The sequence below is a fragment of the Dasypus novemcinctus genome, chromosome 2 (assembly GCF_030445035.2).
Source record: "Dasypus novemcinctus isolate mDasNov1 chromosome 2, mDasNov1.1.hap2, whole genome shotgun sequence".
Lineage (NCBI taxonomy): Eukaryota > Metazoa > Chordata > Mammalia > Cingulata > Dasypodidae > Dasypus > Dasypus novemcinctus.
Genome location: NC_080674.1, coordinates 36,615,878 through 36,641,062, shown reverse-complemented (window position 1 = coordinate 36,641,062; position 25,185 = coordinate 36,615,878). Strand labels below are relative to the sequence as shown.

The 25,185-nt window shown below is 38.5% G+C and overlaps 1 protein-coding gene across 1 annotated transcript in view; it reads right to left on the bottom strand.

Annotated features, from left to right (window-relative positions):
• Positions 1 to 11,185: 11,185 nt before the first annotated feature.
• Positions 11,186 to 25,185, bottom strand: part of TARS1 (threonyl-tRNA synthetase 1) — a 29,758-nt gene continuing 15,758 nt past the window's right edge. Inside the window, exons 11-20 of the mRNA XM_058307616.2 lie at positions 24,010 to 24,108; positions 23,078 to 23,244; positions 21,884 to 22,046; positions 21,660 to 21,797; positions 21,215 to 21,292; positions 20,918 to 21,018; positions 20,718 to 20,822; positions 19,114 to 19,186; positions 12,148 to 12,262; positions 11,186 to 11,701 (exon numbers count right to left, since the gene is read on the bottom strand). Of these exons, the coding sequence (XP_058163599.1) occupies positions 11,553 to 11,701; positions 12,148 to 12,262; positions 19,114 to 19,186; positions 20,718 to 20,822; positions 20,918 to 21,018; positions 21,215 to 21,292; positions 21,660 to 21,797; positions 21,884 to 22,046; positions 23,078 to 23,244; positions 24,010 to 24,108 (1,188 nt within the window). The 3' untranslated portion in view covers positions 11,186 to 11,552. The remainder of the gene's footprint in view (positions 11,702 to 12,147; positions 12,263 to 19,113; positions 19,187 to 20,717; positions 20,823 to 20,917; positions 21,019 to 21,214; positions 21,293 to 21,659; positions 21,798 to 21,883; positions 22,047 to 23,077; positions 23,245 to 24,009; positions 24,109 to 25,185) is intronic.

The window sequence follows — 25,185 nt, the reverse complement described above, 5'->3', positions numbered from 1 at the left end:
CCTCCCCCCTCCCCCTCCCCTTCCTCCCCCTCCTCCCCCTCCTTCCCTTCCCCTCTTTCCTCCTCCTCCTCCTCCCCCTCCTTCCCCCCTCCTTCTCCTCCTCTTCCTCCTCCTCCTCCTCCTCTTCCTCCTCCTCCTCCTCCTCTTCCTCCTCCTCCTCCTCCTCCTTCTCCCCTCCTCCTCCTCTTCTTCCTCCTCCTCCTCCCCCCTTCCTCCCACCCTCCTTCGCCCCCCCTCCTCCCACCCTCCTTCCCCCCCCCCTTCCTTCTTCTTCTTCCCTATAACCCTAGCTCCCATTTTCACTTTGAACTGGTTTGGGGAAGATTCCCCCAGTTCCTTGCTTGTGCACTGGCAAATTAAATCACCTTCTCACTAAGAGGTGCATTTGTCATTTTTGGTGCTGGATTGGGAGGGCCTGTCTATTGGAAATAGCCATGCTTACGGTAACAATTTTGGCAAGCCACCCAGGGAAGCCAGGAGCTGTGCTGCTCTGGGTTGCAGCCCCCTGGAGCAGCCCCGAACCTTGTCTCGTTGGCTGTGGGCTTCCCTGCACCACTCAGTTCCCTGCCTAGCAGCTGCCCCGAGATTTCCTTGGAGGACTGAGGCTGGAGGTTCCGGGTGAGTTTTCTACTGTGGAAGGACCCTGGGTGCTTTGTGTGAAGGTCATTCTGAAGCTGAGCTTTCCCCTGTGCCAGGTAAGTGTGTAAAATTCCTTCTTTGTGATTTCTTTGTTGTTTGGTTTTTAACATATTTTTATTAGAGAAGTTTTGAACTTACAAAACAATCATGCACATGTGTGGAATTCCCATACAACACCCCTCCACCAACACACTACATTGTTGTGGATCATTTGTTGCAAATTTTAAGATAGAATCATCAGACTATTACCACTAACTATGGTCTATAGTGTACCTTAGGTATATTTTTTCCATACCCCCTATTATTAACACAGTATGTCTTTGTGATTGATACAAGAATAGTGCAGTATTGCTGTTAACTATAGTCCATAGGTTTCATTAATTTTCCCCCCATGCTTCTCCACACTCACACCACCTTGCAATAGCAATGTACATTTGTTCTAATTCATAGAAGGACATTTTTGTATTTATACTATTAACCACAATTCTCATCCACCTCTGGGTTCACATTGTTGTTCAGTCCCTAGATTATTCTCTAGCTTTCTTTCAGTTGACATTTACATCCCTAGACTACCCTTTTCAGCCACAATCCTATTTATAAACCAGCTGTGTTAGTTCTGCTCACTACAATGTACCACCCACTCTATCCATTTCCACACTTTTACAGTCAAGTTAATTGAAACTTCTACATACATTAAACATCAATACCCCTTCTCAGACCTCCAATCTCCTCATAACCTATACTCTAGGTTTTAACTCTATACATTTATTTTTCATATTTATTTCATATTAGTGAAATCATGCAATATTTGTCCTTTTGTGTCTGGCTTATTTCACATAGCATAATGTCTTCAGGGTTTATCCATGTTATCATATGTGTCCCAATTTCATGTCTTCTTGCAGCAGCATAGTATTCCATCATATGTATATACTATATTATATTTATTCATGCATCAGTTGATCAACACTTGGGTTGTTTCCACCCTTTTACAATTGTGAATAATGCCACTATGAACATTGATATGCAAATGTCTGTTTGTGTCACAATTTTCAGTTCTTCTGGATATATTCCTAGTAGAGGAATTGCTGGATCATATGGCAGTTCTATATTTAACTTCCTGAGGGACTGCCAAACTGTCTTCCACAGAGGCTGCACCATTTTACATTCCTACCAACAGTGAAGGAGTGAAGGAGTGTTCCTATTTCTCCACATTCTCTGGAGCACGTATTGTCTTTTTTTAAAATAATGGCCATTCTATGCGGTGTGAAATGATAACTCATTGTCATTTTGATTTGCATTTCTCTAACAGCTAGTGAGAGTGAACATTTTTTCATGTGCTTTTTGACCATTTGTATTTCCTCTTTGGAGAAATGTCTATTTTAAGTCTTTTGCCCATTTTTAAATTGGATTGCTGGCTCTTTTATTTTTCAGTTGTATGATCTCTTTAAATTGAATGGAAGTCAAACCTTTATCAGATATGTGGTTTCTAAATATTTCCTCCCATTGAGTGGGCTGCCTTTTCATCTTCTTGACCAAGTCCTTTGAATCACAAAAGTGTTTAATTTTATGCATGTTTTCTTTCATTGCTCATGCTTTGGGTGTAAGATTTAAGAATCCACCACCTACCTTCAGGTCTTGAAGATGCTTCCCTATATTTTCTTCTAGAAGGTTTATGGTTCTAGCTTTCATATTTAAGTCTTTGATCCATTTTGAGTTAACTTTTGTATAAGGTGTAAGATAGGGGTCTTCTTTCTTTCTTTAGGGTATGGATATCCAGTTTTCCCGGCAACATTTTTTGAATAGATTGTTCTGCCCTGGTTGGGTGGGTTTGACAGCCGTGTCAAAAATCACTTAATAGACGTGAGGGTCTGTTTCTGAACCGTTAATTCATCAATTGATTTATGTGTCTTATCTTTATGCCAGTACCATGCTGTTTTTACACTGTAGCTAGGTAATAACATTTAAAGTCTGGAAGTGAGACTCCTCCAACTTCACTCTTCCTTTTTAAGATTTTTCTGGCTATTTGGCATCCTTATCCTTCCAAATAAATTTGATAATTGTGTTTTCCATTTCTTTAAAAACAATTCTGGTGGCATTTTAATCAGGACTGCATTGAAGCTGTACGTCAATTTGGGTAGAACTGACATCTTAACGATATTTAGTCTTCCAATCCATGAGCACAGAATGTTTTTCCATTTATTTAGGTCTTTTTAAATTTTCTTTTAGCAATGCATTGTAGCTTTCTGAATACAAGTGTTTTATGTCCTTGGTGAAGTTTATTTCTAAATATTTTCTTTTAGTTGCTATTGTAAATAGAGGTTTTCCTGACTTCCTCCAAAGAGTGTGCATTGCTAATATATAGAACACTACTGATTTTTGCATATTAAACTTGTATCTGCCACTCTGCTGAAATTATATTTATTAGCTCTGGCAGCTTTGTTGTCAATTTTGGGGACTTTCTAGATATAGGATCATATCATCTGCGAATAGCGAAAGTTTTATTTCTTCTTTTCCAATTTGGGTGCCTTTTATTTCTTTTTCTTGACTGACTGTTCTAGCTAGAACCTCTAGCGCTATACTGAACAATAGTGGTGACAGTGGGCATCCTTTTCTTGTTCTTATCTCAACGGGAAAGCTTTCAGTCTTTCACCATTAAGTACAATGTCAGCTGTGGGCTTTTCATACATGGCCTTTATCATGTTAAAAAAGTTTTCTTTAATTCCTATCTTTTGTGGTATTTTTAAAGGATGCCATATTTTATCAAATGCCTTTTCCACATCAAACAATAGGATTATGTAATTATTCTTCTTTGATGTATTTATGTGATGTATTATGCTGATTGATTTTCTTGTGTTCAACTACCCTTGCATGCCTGGTATAAATCCCACTTGATCATGATGAATAATTAGTTTAATGTGTTGTTGATTTAGATTAGCAAGTATTTTGTTGAGGATTTTTGCATCTGCATTCATTAGGGAAATGGGTCTGTAATTTTCTTTTTTCATAGTATCTTTATCTGGCTTTGGTATTAGGGTGATATTGGCTCCAAAGAATGAATTTGGTAGCATTCCTTCTAGTTCAATTTTTCGGAAGAGTTTGAGTAAGATTGATATTACATCTTCTTTGAATGCTTATTAGCATTTACCTGTGAAACCATCATCCAGTCATGGGCTTTTAATTTTGGGGAGATGTTTGATGGCTGTTTCAGTCTTCTTACTTGTGATTGGTATGTTGAGGTCTTCTATTTCTTCTAGGGTCAGTGTAGATTATTCGTACATTTCTAGGAATTTTTCCAATTCATCTACATTGTCTAGTTCAGTGGCCTACAGTTATTCATAGTTTCCTCTTATGGTCTCTTTTATTTTTGTGGGGTCAGTAGGAATGTTCCCATTTTCATTTTTTAACTTATTTCTTTGCATCTCTTTTTTTTCTTTGTCAGTCTAGCTAAGGGTTTGCAGATTTTGTTAATGTTCTTGGAAGAACCAACTTCTAGCTTTGTTAATTGTCTCTATTGCCTTTTTTTGGCAATGTTGTTCTCAATTTTATTTATTTCTGTTCTTATCTTATTTCATTCCTTCTGCTTGCTTTGGGAATAGTTTGCTGTTCTTTTTCTAGTCCCTTGAGCTGTGTATTTAGGTAATTGATTTTAGCTCTTCCTTCTTTTTTAATGTAAGCATTGAGGCCTATGAATTTCCTTCTCAGCACTGCCTTAACTACATCCCATAGGTTTTGATATGTTATGTTCTCATTGTCATTTCCCTCTAGATATTTATTGATTTCTCTCACAATTTCTTCTTTGACCCACTGATTACTTAAGAATGTGTTGTTTAATCTTCATATAGTTGTGATTTTTTCCCTTTTTCTGCCTTTTCTTGATTTCCAACCTTATTCCATTAGGATCAGAGAAAGTGCTTTGTATAATTTTAATCTTACTGAATTTATTGAGATCTGGTTTGTGACCCAACATGTGGTCCATTCTGGAGAAAGATCCATGAGCATTTGAAAAGAATGTGTATTCTGCTGTTTTGGGGTACAATGTTCTATATATGTCTATTATTAGGTTTAGTCCATTTATCATATTATTCAAGCTATTTCTTTATTGATCCTCTGCCCAGATAATCTATCCAATACTGAGAGTGGTATATCTTCATGATTTCTGATCCGTGCTTATGTTAACTTTGTCAGCCTGCTCTTGCCAAGGAGGCTGTTGGATTGGCTTGGTCGTTCTACTCATGTTGAGACTGTTGGATTGGCTTTGTTGTTCTGTTCTTGCCAAGGGGGCTGTTGAATTTTGAATTGATCTGAGCATGTGAATACCAACCTGGTGGGTGTGAATTCCATTATCCATGATCTCAGATTTGGAGTTCACCTGTTGATTTTGAAATCATATTTTTGCTCTGAAGTTGGGGAACCTGTTGATTTTGAGGAGCCCCTGTTCTTATGTTCTGTCTTCATGTTTCCATGGTGTACCTGGACATGGGAAACTCTCAGGATATGCCAGCTGTGTCTCCTTTAGGTTGGGCTTTGGACAATTGCTCAAATATTGAAGGACCCTCTAAGGAAAAAGAAATTGATTTTCTATTGTAATACTGCCTGGTCACAGTAAAAACTGGATTATGGTGAAAAGTGGTCTAAGAATGGGACTGTAACCTTTAATACTATTTTCCAGGTATGTTTGTTTTGTAAGAAAAATCACAAATGGAATGAGGTACCTTATGTTTAGATTTTTTTTAGAATTGTATAATGACCAGGAAGACTTGGAAAAATGTAGATTACTTAGTTTTAAAGAGCCAAAAGAAAGTGCCTTGAGAGCCTCTAGCAGCTGAAGGAGGAGACACCTTAGATGATAGTCTGTTCCCTCCTTGCCACCCCCTACAGGTTTAGTGGTGGCTCCTGATGCACTGCAGCACCTCCTCATGACCCAGGAGAGGGTGCAGCTGGAGGAATGGTCTTCCAACACAGCTCCTGGAGTGCACAGGTTGGGGCAACCTCAAGGCCAAAGAACGCACCTAGCACAGAGTCAGACATAAGCTTTATTTATTGGGACTTATGGACAGGAGGGATTCTCTGATGGCAGCAGGATAGAAAATGAAAGTTGCACTCAGCAAAGAGGTGGGAAAATAAGGTACAATATAATGAGTCTCAGAACAAAGACATTTCATAGCAGAGTTTCTGCTAGGGTCACACAAAGCACATAAATTGGGTCTTGTGATGTTTTTGTAGGAAGTGTACCTCCTGGAGAAAATTACAGTCTATGACTGTATTCTGTCCATTGCTTCCTGTGGGGAGGTCTCTTCCATTTTAACTTGTGTCCTGGGTATGCAGGTGGCTACGTGCTGGGGCTGAATTTCCCTTAGGGAGGGGGAGCCAGGGCCCAGGACTCACTGGATCCTCAAAAATAACTTCCTCACCCCACACCTGTACTGGTGTACAATTTGGTCAGGAAGCAGCCACTTCTGGGGTAGGGCAATTCCCAATGTGCCAGGTCCCTTTAGGGATTGATGATCAATGACAATCTCCATGATTCATGCTGGTACATGCCCTGTTCTCAACCTCTGATTTAATAAATTGGAAAAATAGCATCCTTGGCTATAGAAAAGATCCAGAACGAAAGAAAAGACAGTTTGTATCTATCTTTGCCACACACACATCTAACTGGGCAGATATTCATTTTCGACTGTTGGTATGAGTTCAGAGGAAAGACAGATGGTTTTGGATAACGCTAGATAAGAAGTTGAGCACCTGAGGGAAGGGGTCCTTTTTGCTGCCCCAGGATATGCTGTTCCTGAAGCAGATCCCCACTGGGAACCAAATGTGCCTGTGGAGGGTGCCTGGTTGAATCATTATAAGGTATGTGTTTTGGCTGGTTTAAAGAATGGAGATCCAAAACAAAAATCTCTGAATAAAATACAAGGAGTATACTAGGAATCTAATGAGAATCCCTCAGCCTTTTGGGACAGAATTTTTGAGGCATATGGCAGATACACTGATGTAGCCACAGAGAATCCTGAGATTTCTAAGATTATTAATATACCTTCATTAGCTAAAGCGCTCCAGACATCCCTTATGAATTGTAGAAAATAGGTAGGTTTTCGATGCCTACGTTAATACTAATAGACGTTGCTTTCAGAGTATGCAATAACCAGGAACAAGGCCAGAAGCAACAGCCAGAGAAGCAGATTGCATTTTTAGCAGAAAGAAACAAAGGGAGCAACGCAAGGGATTTCAGAAGGGAGGTTGATAGGCCTACTAAAGAATGGTGTGCTTGTTGTAAGGAAAAAGGAGATTGGAAGAATGAATGCCCCAAATTGGTAAAGAAAAAAAAAAAGAAAAAGGAGAAAAGTGAAATAGAAATGATGGCCTGTGGGCTTGAGTCAAAGGATTCTGATTCAGGGGCCCTGAGGATGAACCTCGGATAAAAGTAAAGGTGGGAAGTAAACTGAGGGACTTTCTCATTGGTACAGGGGCAGCCTCTTCCGTGCTGAATAAGAAATTAGCCACAAAAACAGAGGAGCGGATAATGATAATTGGAATAAACAGTCAGAGCACACCTGGAGTGCTTTTACAACCCCTGGATTGCAAAATGGACAGGAATATTTACAGCCTCAATTTTTTTATGTGCCTGTCCACCTTGGACCCTTATTAAGAAAAAGATTTGTTGACCAAATTAAATGGTCAAGCTGTGTTTTCAGAAGGAGAGGTAAAACTTTGAGTACCCCCTGACAAAGGACTGCATTTGCAAGCTGCCCCTCCTACAAGTCAAAGAACCTGGAAAGGACCCTGTACCAGCCCACATTTTGGAACAAGTCACCTCTGAGGTATGGTCATCTGGCATCCCAGGGAAGGCTGTAGCAGCCTCTCCAGGAAAAAACAGCTCAAAACAGGAGCAAATCAGTTCAAGTTACGTCACTGTCCTTTATCGTTGCAGGTTGGGAGAAGCATTACACCACTAAGAGAGACACTGAAAGGAGCTGGGTTTATCCGGTCTTGTTGGTCTCCAGATAACACACCTATACTTCCAGTCTTGAAGCCTGGCACTGAAATTAATACAGGCTCATCCAGGACTTTAGAGCTATAAACAAGATTGTAAAGGATGTATAGCCAGTTATGCCTAATCCTTACACTTTGTTAACCACTTTAACTGGGAATTTTAAATGGTTCTCTGGACTTAAAAAATGCCTTCTTTTGCATTCCTGTAGATTTTGAGTCACAGGAAATACTTGCCTTTGAATGGGAAGACACAGACAGGAAAACTAAAGAACAATTTACAGGGACTGTTTTACCGCAAGGGTTTAAGAATTCCCCCACCCTTTTGGGGGAAGTCTTAGCCAGAGATTTAAGGGATTTGCAATTGCAGTGGGGCATCTTACTCCAATCTGTAAATGACATACTAATAACCAGTGAAACTGCAAAAGATTCAGATACAAATGCCATTAGAACTTTGAATTTTCTAAACTCCAAGAATATACAAAGTATCTCAGAAGAAGGCTCAAATTACTAAATCCTGTGTCGAGTACCTCGCGTATTTGCTCTCCCAGGGCCAGAGGAACCTCCTGTCTAATAGATGTCAAACCCTGTGAAGACTGCTGTCCCTAAAATGAAAAGGAAACTATGAGTTTTGGGGGGAGTGGTCGACTTCTGCCATATTTAGGTCCCCACCTTTGGACTCATTGCCAAAGCCTTGTATAATGCTGTGTAGGGCTCAGACAGAGAAACCCTACAGTGGCCTGGTGAGTGTAAGCAGGCCTTTCACCAGATTAGGGAAAAGCTGAGCGCTGCCCCAGCTTTGGGGCTGATGCATGTAATCCTTTTGCCATGTTTTACAAGCTGGATATACTGTGGTGACCTTAACAGAGGTGCTAGGGCCAAACCCCTGGCGCCAGGTATCTCAGCCCAAAAGGCTGAACTTATTGCCCTGACCCAAGCCTTTGTCACTGGACAAGACAAGAATAAGGGTACATGGAAAATGAGTAGAGCTTACAAACAGTAGGAGCTTATGAAAACAGCGGCTACAGAAAAAATTCAGAGCCCTGTACTTACACTTCACTGAGCGTTAGCCTTTGCAATAGCAACACCCACAAGGGCGTTCTCACTGGCAGGACTATCTTTCAAGTGACTGGCCACAGAAATCAAGGCTGAGTGGAGAAAAGTAAAGCACTTCAGGGGCAGGGCATTCTCGGGGGTGGGGGTGGGGGAACAGGAATTAAGAGACTAGACTTTTGTGAAATCCAAAAGCAGGTAGAAACGGCATTGGAAAGATTTTCAACCCTGTTAGCTCAAAAATGACCATGAAACAAGAACAAAACAGAAAAAAAATCTTCATTTTGATGAAATTAAGTGTACGTATTAGGGATTGCTTTGGCTACAGTGTACTTTAAATCTGATCAAAGGGGGGTTTATTTTATTTTTTTTTAATGAAAAATCTAGAGTTAGGTTAAACAGGCAGATTGAGCAGGTCCACAAAATCACCAAGGTTCTGAGCTCCTGCCATTTATCATTCTGTTCTCCACTCTTAGTCATGGTTTTCATTCTCATGGTCACCTCACTGTTACAAGATGGCCGTCAGATTGCCTTCCAAGCAGAAAAAGAATTGGCAAGAAAGGCAGGTGAAGAACAAAAATTTGTTCCCCTTGGCAAGCTTTCCTAGTAGCTTTATGCAGGGATTTCTATTCTTATGTCATTGGCCAGAGCTATCATAAGCATGCTCCTAGTTGCAAGCAACTGAGAAGCTGAGCATTTTAAGGAGGGTGCATTGTCTATCCCATCAAAACCTGAGTTCAAGTAAGTTGGACAGGCAATCAGCGGGCTGACACACCAGAACACATCTGTAACCCCAAACCAAAACATCCGAAGATGGAAAGTAGATGGGACATTGATGAATTATGCAGCAGAGAAAAGGATGGTCAAATTTAAATGTTGCAAAGGATAGACATGAAAGGGGGCTAAATATAAGGACGCTGTTCAAAAGCTGCTGAAGGAACAGACACCCTATCACTATCCTGTACCATCAGCTGACTGTCTCCCTCTGCCCCTCCTGGAGACAGAGTTTGTTCTCTGGGGAACTAAAGAGACTGCAGGCTTCTGGGATCCTAGACTCAAAGGATGACAGGTTGGATCTTCATCTTAATCCTGGAGGCTTTATGAAGAGAAAGATACATGGAGGAGCAGAAATTGAAAGTCAACAGAACCTGGAAAAGAGAGGACACTGCCACATGATAGAAAAGCCAAGGACCCAAGGATCACTAGCAGCCAGCCCTAGAAAGTCAAGTCTTCAGGGAGAAAGTGTTGCCTTGCTGACTTTTTATTTTAGCCTTCTCAAAGCCATGAGCCACTACATTCCCGCTATTTTAGCCAATGCATTGTATGGTATTAGCTAAAAATGAAGACAAACAGCATGGCTCAGAGTTGTTGCCTTGGAGAGTAGGAGTCAGGTGAGAGTCAAAAGGATAAGAAGTTGGTTTAGTTATGAGCCTTTTATCACTATTCGACTTCCTTTTTTTAAAAGTGCTTTTTAGGCAAAGGAGCGTAAAGGTGGTCAGAGTGGGTAGGAAGGGCCTTCTACTCAAAGTATATGCCTCAGCTTCACCCGAGAGCTTACTACTCAGCTCATACCTACAGAATCAGGATCTGCCTTTTCATGTCATCGCAAATTACAGCAGATTTACAAAGCTTAAGTATTTCAAGAAGAGTTAATATATCACATAAGTCATTTGTCACATAAGTGTTTAATAGGTATCAAATGTGAAATCTAATTAATATGGACTCTTTGGACTACATATTATGGAGACAATTTTTTAATGATTCTATAACTTGATTGTTTTTAAAACTGAATATCCAAGCTAAGATACTGTGGATTTTAAAGAAATAAAATCAGTTTTAAAACAAATTGGACTTGAGAATGCAGTTGTTTTAAATATAAAGTGTGTCCCTCAAGATACATATAAAAACTCATTACAAATCTATCAAAGACTGCCTTAAAAAGTTCAGAAGTAAGCTTATGAAGTTTCAAAACATTTCCCTATAATTAAAGATCTTATCTCCTTTATTAAAGTACAAATTAATCTATGCAAATTGGCTTAGTTTTGAAGTGGGGTTATTGGAGAAGTGACAAGATGTTGCTTTTTAAAAACAACTAAAGAATAATTAATGTATATCCATATAAGGAATTCCTTATTTTGTGGCTTTTTCCCAACCATTTAATGATATAAAAATTTCAAAACGGGAAGTCTACCATTAATGTGGTATTCTTTGGAGGCTCATCTTTTATCTTGAAAATTTGTGTGGATCCACGGTTATTTTTAATATAAAAGGTTTTAACCCAAAAAAAGTTAAGCAAAAGTGACACTTCAGAAAGGTGTCATGACTGAGAAACTGGCACACAGTTCATACCCCAGTCTGAGAACTGACTTGCCCCCCTCCATTTTCCTCCATTTGCATTTGATCTTTCACCTTAAATATGCGTCACATTTGACATAAAACTCTAAAGGTAAGTATTGAATCATGCAATTTGTTCCTGGTGTGTATGTATGTGAAGGACAGCGCAGTCTTGAATGAAAGTTTTTATTTTTTCAACATAATCCAATACTCATCTGTCTTTCATCTAAATCTAATTGGAAAAATTTTCTTTTTCAGCTGCATTAAATTTACAAAAAAGTTCTTCCACATTACACTAAAGTATTCCTCATGATTTATTTCCAGTGTTCAGATATTTAAGGAATAAAATAATTTTAATGGGTCTCATTTAATTAATTCCTTCAAATACACATTGTCCAAAACCTGTCTGGGTCAATAAAGGTTTATCCTGCAGTCTTCTACACAGACTCTGCCCAACTGTTCCAAGTTTGGTGGAATTGAGATTCTCCCGAGTTTAATGTTATGGGCTTATTCTTTTCCACTGTGCCAATCGATCTTTGTTAAAATTCTTCCTCTGCTTGCTTGCTGCGGGACTGCTTAAGCTGCTGCAACCGCTCAATGGTTTCAGAAACAGTACGCTCTCCATGTACCTTATTGTCCCTTGTACGGATATTAACAGTGCCACTGGTTTTCTCTTTTTCACCAACAACTGAAACATAAAAGGCATGAAACTTTGTTAGACTAAATCTAAAGATATAAGAAATAAACTTTAGGATGAAGAGCCACCCTGTCGCTTCTGGTTCTTGAAAGTGTACAAGTGACTATATTTAATTGGCAACTGATTTAAAAATATATATATATATTACGCTCTCCAATGCTGCTCCAAAATTGCTGTGCTTGTTGAGTCACGAAATCCAGCTAACTTAATAAAAACTTATTGTATGAAGTAACATGAAGGGGAGAATATTTTAAGATTATTCTTTTCGGAACTCAAATTTCCTTTGCTTTATCAACTGAAGAAATTCAATACTTTAAGAAGTAGGTTTGGAAAAAAACTAAATTCATTCTTAACCACAATTTACTTAGGCCCAGGTCTCAAGATTTCAGATTTTCCTGAGATTTGGGAAATTTTCTTTGGTCAGCTTCCTTCCATACCTAGGATGAAGTTATATTGTGCCAACTGTGCATTTCTGATCTTCTTATTCAATGTGCAGCCCGGATCCAGGTCAATGTCTGCCATGAATTTAGCATCATGGAATTCTTGCCGTACCTATTTAAACAGACACAGAATTCTTCAGCTCTAAAATTAGAATTATACTTTGATCTTAAATGATTTTATTTTTCTAAGCAAAACTAATTTTATATAATCAAGGAACCATTGAAAAATGAATGCTAACAGCATATTCTGAAGCACGTATTCTTAAATGACTAGGTTCTGCATTTTAGAAATTCAAAATCAACATATTTTGCTCTTGAAACAAAGTTTTAGAAAATCCTTATAAATCAGAGTTTAGGTAACTGGCTACATTTAATCAGCTGTCTTAAAACAAAACACATTACAAAGGGAAAGAAATCCTTTTGCAAACATACCTCAAGTTCCTAATATGATTCCAAGTAAATTAATTGGTTATCAGCCTCCATATAACATCCAATGATGGATGTCCAGTTGAACAGTGAATATAATATTTCTGATCCCTCAAAAAGGCAACAAGTTTGTAAGTAGTCAGTTAGGACACCACCTGTTGCTGCCATCTATGTGTACATTTTTTCAAGTAAAATGTTGAGAATATCAGTAATTGGTTAAAATTATTGCAGTAACTTCTTCCATATAACAGCTTCAATATAAAACTGTCTCTTACAACCCTGTATATATACAATGATCTAATTAAACAGACTCTATAAGAATAATTTAAATTTGAAAAAAAAGGCTTGAGAAATATTAAAAAGTAATTGTTTTGAATAGTGATTTCCTCTTTGATTAAAAGAAAGCTTAATAAATGAAAGTGGCAAATAAAGGGATTAGAACAAAGATCAAATCAGTATTTCTTGAAATAAGCTCCTAGGAATTTAAAATTGGCAAACTGCATTAGACACTGTTATTCACTGTCCTTTTTCTATTCTCAGAAATACTAGTTCAATTTTATTACCTTCTATGTATATTAGAAAAACAATGTTTACAGTGTGTTTCCTATGCAAAAACACAATGCATTCATAAAAAGATGTTCATTATTCACTAAGGGGAATACAAATCAAAACTACAATGAGATATCACTTCATACTCACTAGGATGACTATTACTTAATATGTGGAAAATAAATGTTAGCAAAGATGTGAAGAAATTGCAACCTTCTTATATGCTGGTGGGAATGCAAAATGGAACAGCCACTAAGGAAAGCAATCTAGTACTTCCAAGAAAGTTAAATATAGAATTATCATATAATCCAGCAATCCCACTTCTAGACATATACCCAGAAAGAACTGAAAACAGGGGCTCAAATAAGTATGTGTATATCAATGTCCACAAGAGAGTTATTCATAATAGCAAAAAGGTACAAACAACCCAAAGTATCCATCAACAGGTGAATGGATAAACAAACCATGAGGGAAGTGCCTTGGCCCAATGGATAGGGTATCCGCCTACCACACAGGAGGTCTGCAGTTCATACCCCGGGTCTCCCTGACCCATGTGGAGCTGACCCATGCACAGTGCTGATGCGCGCAAGGAGTGCCCTGCCACACAGGGGTGTCTCCTGCGTAGGGGAGCCCATGCACAAGGAGTGCGCCCAGTAAGGAGAGTCGCCCAGCACAAAAGAAAAGTGCAGCCTGTCCAAGAATGGCGCCGCACACATGGAGAGCTGACACAACAAGATGACACAACAAAAAGAAAACACAGATTCCCGTGCCACTGATAAGGATAGAAGGGGTGACAGAGGAACACACAGTGAATGGACACAGAGAGCAGACAACTGGGGGATGGGAGGGGAGAAAAATAAAAAACAAATCTTAAACAAACAAACAAATCATCATATATATACAAACAGTGGAGTATTATTCAGCCATAAAAAAGGAACAAAGTTCTGATACAAATGGATGAACCTTGAAAATATTATGCTTAGTAAAGTGGGCCAGAAAGAAAAAAGGCAAATACTGTACAATTCCACTTACATGAAATAGCTAAAATAGGCAAATTCACAGAGACAGAAATAGATTAGAGGTTGCCAGGGACTAGGGAGAAAGAGGGAGAAAGAGTTATTGCTTAATGAATACAGAATTTCTATGTGGGCTGATAAATAGAAGTTTTGATAGTGGAAAATGGTGAAGGTAGCACCACATTGTGAAATGTAATTAATAAAACTGAACTGGGAGGAAAAGTAGCTCAAGTGGTTGAGCACCTGCTTCCCACATATGAAGTCCCTGGTTCAATCCCCAGTACCTCCTAAAAACAAACAAATGAAAAAAAAAAAAAACATAACTCAGTGGTTGAATGCCTGCTTCTCATTTATGAGGTCCTGAGTTCAATCTCTAGTACCTCCTTAAGAAGGAAAATAATAATACTGAACTATATACTTAAAATGGTTAAAACGGGAAATGTTATATGTTACCACAAGACAAGGGGGCGGCGGACTTGACCCAGTGGTTAGGGCGTCCGTCTACCACATGGGAGGTCTGCAGTTCAAACCCTGGGCATCCGTGACCCATGTGGAGCTGGCCCATGCAGAGTGCTGATGCGCGCAAGGAGTGCCACGCCACGCAGGGGTGTCCCCCGCGTAGGGGAGCCCCACATGCAAGGAGTGCGCCCCTTAAGGGGAGCCCCCCCATGTAGGGGAGCCCCATGAGCAAGGAGTATGCCACGTAAGGGGAGCCGCCCAGTGCGAAAGAAAGTGCAGCCTGCCCAGGAGTGGCACTGCACACACGGAGAGCTGACGCAGCAAAATGACGCAACAAAAGGAAACACAGATTTTTGTGCCGCTGACAACAACAGAAGTGGACAAAGAAGATGCAGCAAATAGACATAGAGGACAGAATGGGGGGGAAGGGGAGAGAAATAAATCTTAAAAAAAAAAAAAAGACAAGGGAAGCGGCTGTGGCTCAATCAGTTGGGCTCCCGTCTACCATATGGGAGGCCCTGGGTTTGTGTCCTGGGGCCTCCTTGTGAAGGCAGGTTCACCTGCATGCTGCAGAGAGCTGACGGTCTGCAAGCGCTGCGGAGAGCCGACTCAGCAAGGTAACACAACAACAAAAAAAGGGGAGACAAAGCAAAAAATAAAAAATACAGAAGAGCATGCAGTGAATGGACAGAGAGCAGACAGCTAGCAAGCTGCAAGTAGGGGGAAATAAACAAAAAATAAAAATAAATACAGACACAGAAGAGAACGCAGTGAATGGACACAGAGAACAGACAACAAGCAAAAAGCTGCAAAGGGGGGGGATTAAAAAAGAAAAGACAAACCAATAAAGCTGATTAAATTTTCTATTAACAAACCAATTATCACTGATATACAAAGACAGAGATGCATCATTTTTATTTCACTGTCACTACCATGAACCTCAAATATCAGAAATGAAAAACCACCACATGTTTAATGCTTCAGAGAACTCTTCAACTGAGTAGATATTAACTTCCAAGTATGAAAATGTTGTCTTCTATTAGTTTCTCATATGGCATTAATTTAATCCCACTTTGAGAGAGAATAGTTCATCAATTGCAATGAATGTATCACACTAATGAAGGATGGTGTTAATGGGGACAAATGTGGGTGGTGTGGGGAGCAGGGCATATGGGAAGCCCCTGTATTTTTTATGTAACATTTATGTAATCTAAATATCTTAAAATATAATATATATATAAAATTTTTTAAAAAGATAACATTTAAGTCTGAAAGTAATTTGATTATAACAAATTGATGGAAGAATATGAAAAGTATGTTTCTGTTCATAAACAATCAGCTCAGAGTTTGGCATCTTACATTAAAAAAAATTACCATATCTGATTGAAAAAAATTTCCTGGGCTTCAGGCAAATGAGAGCAGGAGCTTCTGAGCTTGGCTAGAGTTCCTTCCTCTGCTCTGCAATAGGGGCAGCACCCTTTGAGTCTCGCTGAAAGCCACAGCACTGATCATCTATTTTCCTTATGCAGAAACAGAAGTTACAAAGTTTCTGCTAAGCAAATCCATCACCACAGTAATCTCCCCAACTACTACAGAGAAGGATAGGAGTTTCTGGAAGTCCTTGTCAGAATGCAGGATAAACATTTCCATGGAAACATCTTGGGTACAGCTAAAGCCAAACAGTACTACCAGTACCCTGCTTTAACTACTACACCTGTAAACTAGCTTTCTTGGGTAGCACTAAATGCCCAATTATTTTTTTCAACTTTCTTTTGGTAAAAATAATTGGGTAAGAAAACGTAACTTGTCATTGGGGAAAATATTCTCAATGATTTCTAACATGTTAAATTTTGAAATCCACATGTAACCTCAGGGCTATTTATGCCTGTCAGATGTTTTATCCATAAGGAAACTTTTTAAAATCTAAGCGACCTCTAAGGTTTTTTTTTTTAATTTTTATTTATTCCCACCCTTGTTGTTTTGCACTTGCTTTCTGCTCTGTATCTGCTCATCTTCTCTTTAGGAGGCACTGGGAACTGAACCTGGGATCTCCCATGTGGGAGAGAGGCACTCAAACATTTGAGCCACCTCTGCTCCCTGCTTTGTGTCTCCTTGTTGCATCATCTTGTGTCAGCTCGTCACACCAGCCCATCATGCCAGCTTGCTGTCTTGCTCATCTTTTCCAGGAGGCACCAGGAACCAAACCTGGGACCTTCCATGTGGTAGGTGGGAGCTCAATCGCTTGAGCCACATCTGCTTCCCTGTACCCAAGTCTTAATAGATTTCTGTGCCTTAGTGATCATTACCAAATAATAATCACTGTTGGGAATTTGTAAGTATGCAAATTTCATAAGGGCTCTTAACATTGTTTATATGAGTACTAGGATAAGTCTACACATTCAACTATAACATACATTAAAAAATAAAGCACCATTTACTTAGTTTCTCACATGGTCCTTCTGTATACTTAAATTGGGGCAATTCTTCAACTGGGGAAGTGTCCTGATAATTGCAGGCTGTTTAAAATCTCTGGCCCTAGTCATTAAATATCAGTAATAAACACACACACAAAATAAACACACCACATAATTATTCCAAATATCCCATCTTCACGAGGAAGGAGGGAGGTCAGTACCATCTCCAGATAAGAACTACTTAATGAACTGATAGAGATAAATAAGATAAAATATAATCAATAACCCAAGGAACATAACTTTGATTCTCGCTATTTATAACAAAAAGTACGTATTTGGGGGGGGGAGGAACAAAACAATAAAAGTTTGACTGGTTTAAGAATATAATTTGGGGAAGCGGATTTGGCCCAGTGGTTAGGGCATCCGTCTACCACATGGGAGGTCCGCCATTCAAACCCCGGGCCTCCTTGACCCATGGGGAGCTGGCCCATGTGCAGTGCTCATGCACGCAAGGAGTGCCGTGCCACACAAGGGTGTCCCCGTGTAGGGGAGCCCCATGTGCAAGAAGTGCACCCCGTAAGGAGAGCTGCCCAGCGCGAAAGAAAGTACAGCCTGCCCAGGAATGGCACCGCCCATACAGAAAGCTGACACAACAAGATGATGCAACAAAAAGAAACACAGATTCCCGTGCCGCTGACAACAACAGAAGCAGACAAAGAAGAAGATGCACCAAATAGACACAGAGAACAGACAACTGGGGCAGGGGGGTGGAGGGGAAGGGTAGAGAAATAAATACATATATCTTAAAAAAAAAAAAATACAATTTGACTGGTTTCCTTACCAGCTGGTTTAATGTTGGCAAGAATACAGTTTGACTGGTTTGCTTATCAGCTGGTTTAATGTTCATTTACTTCTTTCTGACAGTCAAGACCTGAGCACAATTTATTTTGATGATCTGGAAACATGAGGATTTTGATGACACAGAATTATTTATTGATATTTAGATTCTTGTCTGTTTTGACTAACTAATGTAGTGCTTTTAAGTTTGCAATTCAGAAACTCTGGCTGTTTACCTTTTTCTCCACTGAAAGAATGCTTTTTCATAACACTACATCTAATAATTTGAAATTTTTGATTATGGGATTATCAGTGTAGCAGAACATACTGCTCTAGCCTTTAAAATGTGGCATATGAAAGGAAATTTATGTATTTGTTAGTAAGTTAGTTTCTTTGGTGGGGGAGGGGGAACATTACATTAGTCAGGTATGTTGTTGATCTGAAAAAAATTTTCAAATAATTGAAATTAAAATAATGAAAAATTACTCTTTTAGTCAACAGTTTATACTGCATTATGCATTTGGACTTACATATATTATTCAGACATTCAATGCTTTCTAATTTGGTTAGGAAGTTTTCTAAACAGGGAATACTATTAAATATACAAGTTTATGCAAAACATCATACAGATATGTCTTCTGTTCATGGAACCACGTAAAAATGCCTTTAAAAGGCAATATAGGGAAGTGAATGTGGCCCAAGCAATTGGGCTCCCGTTTACCATACAGGAGGGCCAAGGTTTGATACCCAGGGCCTCCTGGTGAAGGCAAGCTGGCCCACACAAGTGTGGCCCCACGCAGGAATGCTGGCCCACATGGATAACTGACGCAGCAAGACAACACAACAAAAAGAGACACGGAAGAGAGATAATAAAAGACACAGCAGACCAGGGGAGCTGAGGTGGCACAAGAGAACGATTACCTCTCTCTCACTCCAGGAAGTCCCAGGAACCGCCTAATGAGAATATAAGCAGACACAGAAGAACACATAGCAAATGGACAGAGAGAGCAGACAATGGAGGGGAAGAGAGGGAGAGGGGGAGAGAGAGAGAGGAAGAGGAGAGAGGAAGAGAGGGAGAGAAATAAATCTTTAAAAGAAAAAAAAGAAGGCAATATAATCTATTTGGGCTTACCACAGATAGAAAATAGTAACATTTCTCTTTATCACAAGCAGCTTTATTTACGAAGTATCTTTGGCTTACAAGATTTGAAAAACCAAGTTAACAGATACTAAATTTAAAGAAACTCATATTGAAAGATTACCTTTTGGGCATATTCATCACATGTCGGCCCTACTGGAACTACCATTATCTGGCGAGGAGATAGCCAGAAAGGCCTTTAGAAAAAAAGAAAAACATTTGAGGTAGACTTGGACACATTCCTTAAGCAAGGACAGCACATTTCCTATTCTATTTTCCAGTAAGTACCTTTTCCTGAAACACAGACAGGCTACTTTAAAAAAAACTTGGCTTTTTTCAATATCCAATGAAAACTAAGAGGGAAAAATTCAGGAGCAGAAAATGAACCCTAAATAATGAAAATCTGTAACTACAATTTGTCTTGCTAAGCAGACTGCAAAGCAAACTGAGAACAGGGTTTGTGCCTCACACTTCAAACACCATGCATGACGTGCCACATGCTGGATGAAAAGAAGAGGTTAAAAATTCTTAAATAATTACAGCTCAGTGATTAATTATTCATAATTTTGTAACTTATTCTTCATGGGTGACACAGACCATGCTTTCAGTTTATTCAAGATCCAATTTGCAAGATTCAGCAAATTTTAACTGATAACTGGCGAAGGTTGTTTAAAAATGGTTGTGCTTTCATTACTTATTTAAAAAATCTATGTGCAGTTCTCCCTTGGCGGCATTCATGGGGAGGGTGTCAAACCATCCTGATGATGCAGACACAAGGCTGTGTTTCTCTCCCTCACTCTCTATTTTCAGTTGTTTTGTTATATCAGGGAAAAGGCTGGAGTAGACTCTAAATTCTTCCCTCATCAAGGGCCTTTTTCTACCTACAATTAGTCAAGGATCCCCCAATTCTCCAGGGTCCGTGTACAGAATGTATCTCATATTTTATCTGATTGTGTGAAATAAAACTGAAATGAGATTAGTTTAATTCATAAGTATGAAAAACTTTCCATAATAGCCGAGCTAACCAAATTACAAATAAAACTGAAATAAATGATGGCAATGTGTAAGATAAAAAGACTTACAATACTCTACAAAAGTTTTTCATAAAAAAGTTAATATGGCAATCTCTACAAAATGGGTGTTTTATAAACTTATGCTGCTTCCAACTGCTTTTACAAACTATGGGGCCAGACGAAACTGCTTGAAAAATAAAACAGAAGTCATACGGTAATTTATTTCCAGCAAAAACATAACTTACGGGAAGAGGTCACAAAAAATTGATCAAACAGTTTGGAGTCTATACTATCAAGTTAAAAAATGCTTGGCTTCTAATAGATGCCAAAATACGTGCTCATTATGATCAGCAAGGCTGAACAAGGTAAATCAAAAGCCTACTCTTATTCACTCATACAGAAACAGCAGAGCCATATAAATCCCAATGTTAAATTACTTGAAAGCAATCAGAATAACAAATATACTTCTTATGGAATAGTTCCTATTAAGAAAATACTACGCAACAAATCAAGCTATGAAATAATTAGTAATGACAAATATTCTTATGACTAAAAAAAGTTGGGTCTACACTTTGATTTCTTACTTTTAAGTGAACACTTGTCATTCATTAGGAGTGAGCAGAATCATTCTCCCTTTCCATCTCATCACTAAATCAGAAAGTCATCAAGTTTATATTATCCAGACAAAAACAAAAGAAAACAACAAAAAAATTACCATTTGCCCCCATAGTTTTCAGTGAGAATAGCAACCATTCTCTCTACCGATCCTAAGATGGCTCGATGAATAATCACTGGCCTTTTCTTATCATCACCATCAGGACTACAAAGGAAAAAAGAAGTTGTTTGGCTTTTTTATTTATTTTTTTCACTTACATTCATGGAGAAAAATGTTCAGGGTAGGCACCAGGAACTCACCTTACAAAAGTAAGATTAAATCTGATGGGCAACTGAAAATCCAGCTGGATTGTTGCACACTGATGGTACCGACCAATTGCATCTTTAATCTGTATGTCGATCTAAGAAACATGGATAGGGCAATCATAAGATGCTGTCTTTAATAAAGCTGAACTCAGTAGGTAGGTTAAGGCTGATTTTCTGGGGTTTTTTTTTTTGTTGTTGTTTTTTAACTTATTTTAAAGTAAATGTCTTCTTCACCCCAAAATGAAAATCATGTTAGTCCAAAGATCTACCCCAATATACATTGGTACTGACCTTTGGACCATAGAACGCTCCATCTCCTGGGTTTAACTCCCACTTTTCACCAAATTCATTCAGGCTATTTTCAAGTTGCTAAGGATAGAGAAAATTACTTTTGTTTTTGTTCATCTCTAACTTCCCTTCTTTCAACCTAATCTGAGACTAAAAATGCCACCACTTTCATAGATCACTATTGTTTACTTTATATTAGTAATTTTGGCCACCTAAACACACTCTCAGACAGTCCCCTTTTAAAGTTTATGGCTTGAGAACTATAAAAACATTCAACCATTTCTAAAATGCATTACCATACAGTAAAAAATTAGCTCATTCAAACCTAGGATCCATTTCCAATTTTCTTTTGCTTTTATCCATTTAAAGAGCATTGATTTTCTTCTATCTCGGACCAAGTCATTTTCAAACTAACAGTATTCAAAGCATGCTGAAAAACACCACTTACTTTCTCAGCTTGATTCCACACTTCAATATCTCCAAGGAATTTTTCTGGGCGAGTGGAAAGGTTCAGTTTAAAAGAAAATCCAAATATATTATATACCGTACGTAGGAAATCCAAACAACCTTTTATTTCATCCTCAATCTTTAAATAAAAAAGAGGAAACTGGTTATTTTCCTTGATTTTTTTGGCAATTCTTTCAAAATATTCTATTCAACAGGGTCTCATACCTGCTCCATGGCACAGAATATGTGAGCATCATCCTGTTGGAATCTTCGGACTCGGGTGAGTCCTGTGAGTGCTCCTGACAGCTCATTTCTATGAAGAACCCCAAAATCAGCCACTCGCAGAGGCAACTCTCGCCAGGACCTTGGCCGGTGATCGAACATGAGGCTGAAGAAAAAATAAAAATAAAATCCACTGATATTTAATTTCACAAAAATAAAACTTCTTCTCTAATACATTTAATCATACAAAAAGCTGACAAAAAGCCACTGTTTCTTGATGTCCGTAAAAGCGTCATTTCTTAATTCTGAGCTTCATACGGCAATTTGAGCACTCATATGAATAAAACAGCAAATGAAATACAACACAACTAAGTGTAGCTAAGAGAGAATAAGAGGTTTATTCCCACAAGCCTTAAGTCAAATCCTTATTTCTATTTATAATATATTATCAATATTTACATTAATTTGAGGAATGCCTTTAAGGTTCATTTCTAAAAAATAAAAAAGTATCCTAACCACATATAAATCATTTATATCAATGGAAACTAAAGTGAGATGTGCTTTCTTGTCTTTCCCAAAAGTGCTTCATTTTTGGTTGGGCTGAAGATGCTTCTGAACTTGAACTTATTCAAAAAATTAAATCACAGTTGACACCCTAGCATATAAACCAGGCTCCTCAGGGAGATTTCCCCATCTTGCCTCCTCTGACCTAGAGACATTGCTAGGAGCTGTGAACACTGTCTGTGGGGCTGGGCCAGAGTTACTGGCATCCATGTCTCTTCACCCAACTTTCAAGGAGGATGCAAAGTGTGGAGCAGCCTCAAGCCACAAAAGATTTTCTAAGGATGTCAATTCATTAGCAATAGGTTAAGAGAGCATGTTTCTAAAAAAAAACAAAACCAAACAAAAACCTCTAAAGAAGATGCTAAGCCCCTAAGCACCATATTCGGTCTCTCTGTTTCATAATCTGCTTTGTTCACTGCTATAATCCCAGTGCCATCTTGAACGTCTGTAGATCTTAGGGATCTATTAAGACACAGGAGATATAACAATGCCACAAAAATGTTCCATTGAAATACTCTTCTACTACCCAATTTTTTTTCCTAATTTGTTTTTAAACAAAAATTCCATTAAAGGAGAAAAAGTAATATAGAACTAATTTATAGCACGTGACAGAAATGCAAAGCTGCCAAATACCAGTGTCCTGGGCAGTTCATGGGTTTCAGAGCAAACAACTCCTTCTCCACCTCAAAGGAGAACATGTTCTCGCTGTAGTGCTGCCAGTGACCCGAGGTCACCCAGAGTCGGCTATTGTAGATGTTTGGGGTGACCACCTCTTGGAATCCTCGTTTCCTATATTCACTCTGTCAGAACACAAAGAGAAGACATGCATGGAGAAATCAACACTCATACTTTCTGGTGGCAGTAAATATTTGAAGAACAATTTCATACTATCTAATAAAGTTCAAGATACACATACACTCTGACCCAGAAATTCCACTTTGCAATGTGTACCACAGAAGAAACTGGCATATGTACCCAAGGAGGCTTGAGAAAAGGATGCTACTGCAGCATGGTTAGTAATATGTAAGTCTTGGAAATTACATAATGTCCATCAAAAAAGGAATGAGTATACTGGGGTAGTTATATAATAGAACCATATGCAACAATGAAAGTGAACAAACTAGATCTGTAGGTAATCAAGAATATTTCAAAGGAGGGCTTACCACTGTTTGGACAATGTTTTATTTCTTTAATTAAAAATCCAGGCAAATATAGCACAATGTAAATACTTGTTAAATCTGGGTGGTAAGTATATAGATGGTTAGCCTATTCTCTATACTTAAACTTTGCTTTTTCAAGGAAAATAAAAAATTAGTCACAGAGGATTCAGAGCTCCTGTGTAAAGGGTACAGCTTCTCTCTTATGTACAGATCCATGTTTATGAACAAAATCCTGTATTAGAGAGAATTTTTAAAAACAGTTGAAGATACTGTACTTATATTTTTATTTCTTCTTTTACAGGTTTCTTCTCAAATACAAGATTACCTTTCCTTTTCACGAACCTCAGTTAATAAAAATCATTCTATACCCTAAGTCTACACAAGAAAATAATGAATATGGTTTACCCTGATAAATTCAATAAGGGTATTATAAATGTAGGCTCCCTTTGGCAGGAAAAAGCAACTTCCAGGGCTGAGTTCATGGAAGAAATATAGCTCTTGGTCCTGGGTAAAAAAAAGAGCAAAAGAATGTTTATATATCTATAGACCATCAACATAAACACTAGTGTTCTTGAGCTCAGAATACAGTCATTACACTTCATATCTTAATTAATGCCACTCCTGAATCAAAAAGAGACAAAAAACCTATCAACATTTCTAAGGATACAATGTAAGGGTAAAGAATTGCAATTGATTTACAACTCAGTACAAATATGTTCCCCGTATCTTCCATTCCTAAATCCAAATTTACCCAACAGTGAAATGTGGTAGGGGGGTCTCTCAGTTCTCTTCTACTATTCTCAGAGGAGGACCTCTAATAATTTTCAGTTAGAGGTTTTTCTCTCTCTCATCTTTTCCTCTTTGTTTTTTGTTTTTAGCATTTCTCTCTTTTTTAATAGGAGAGGCAGGAGGGAAACTGGGAAAAGATAATGATACTGAAATAGGAGACAAGTGGGCTGCCTTGAGGCTATGGAAAAGGAAATGTAAAAACAGTTTCTTCTCATCCTGCCCACTCCCCACCCCACCCTCACCACATGCCCAACAGCCTCAGGAGGTACCACCAATGGCTGCCGATTGCTTACTGCTGGAATCGATTCCCAGCTCCTGTCTCCAATTAAAGCTTTGAACCTAACAGATTAGGACCCTGGCACACACTGAAGACCATTTTAGGTAGGAATGTTCTTATCAAATCTAACTTCTGATTTAGAGAACATGAAGAGATAGAGGGATAAAGGAAATGACACCAGGGAATCCATTAGGGACTCACTGTATCACCTTGGCAACAAATAGATTTATCTTTTTTGGGACTCGGCTTCTTCATCTTTAAAATGAGAGAGTAGGACTAGATGATTTCCAAAATATCTCCCAGCTCCATACAATGCTGTTATACTTCTTTTACAGAAAATTGTATGTTATCAACTTTTTCTCAATAAAATAAGTCAAACTATAGGTCTGTGTGGTACTGAGAATATTCCAGAAACATTATGTGTGCAGTCAGTCAGTAGTTTAAGGCATGTAAGGGGCACAGTACCATTATTACTTAAAAGCTGCAGCATCTCTTCAAAAGGCATCTCTATTTAA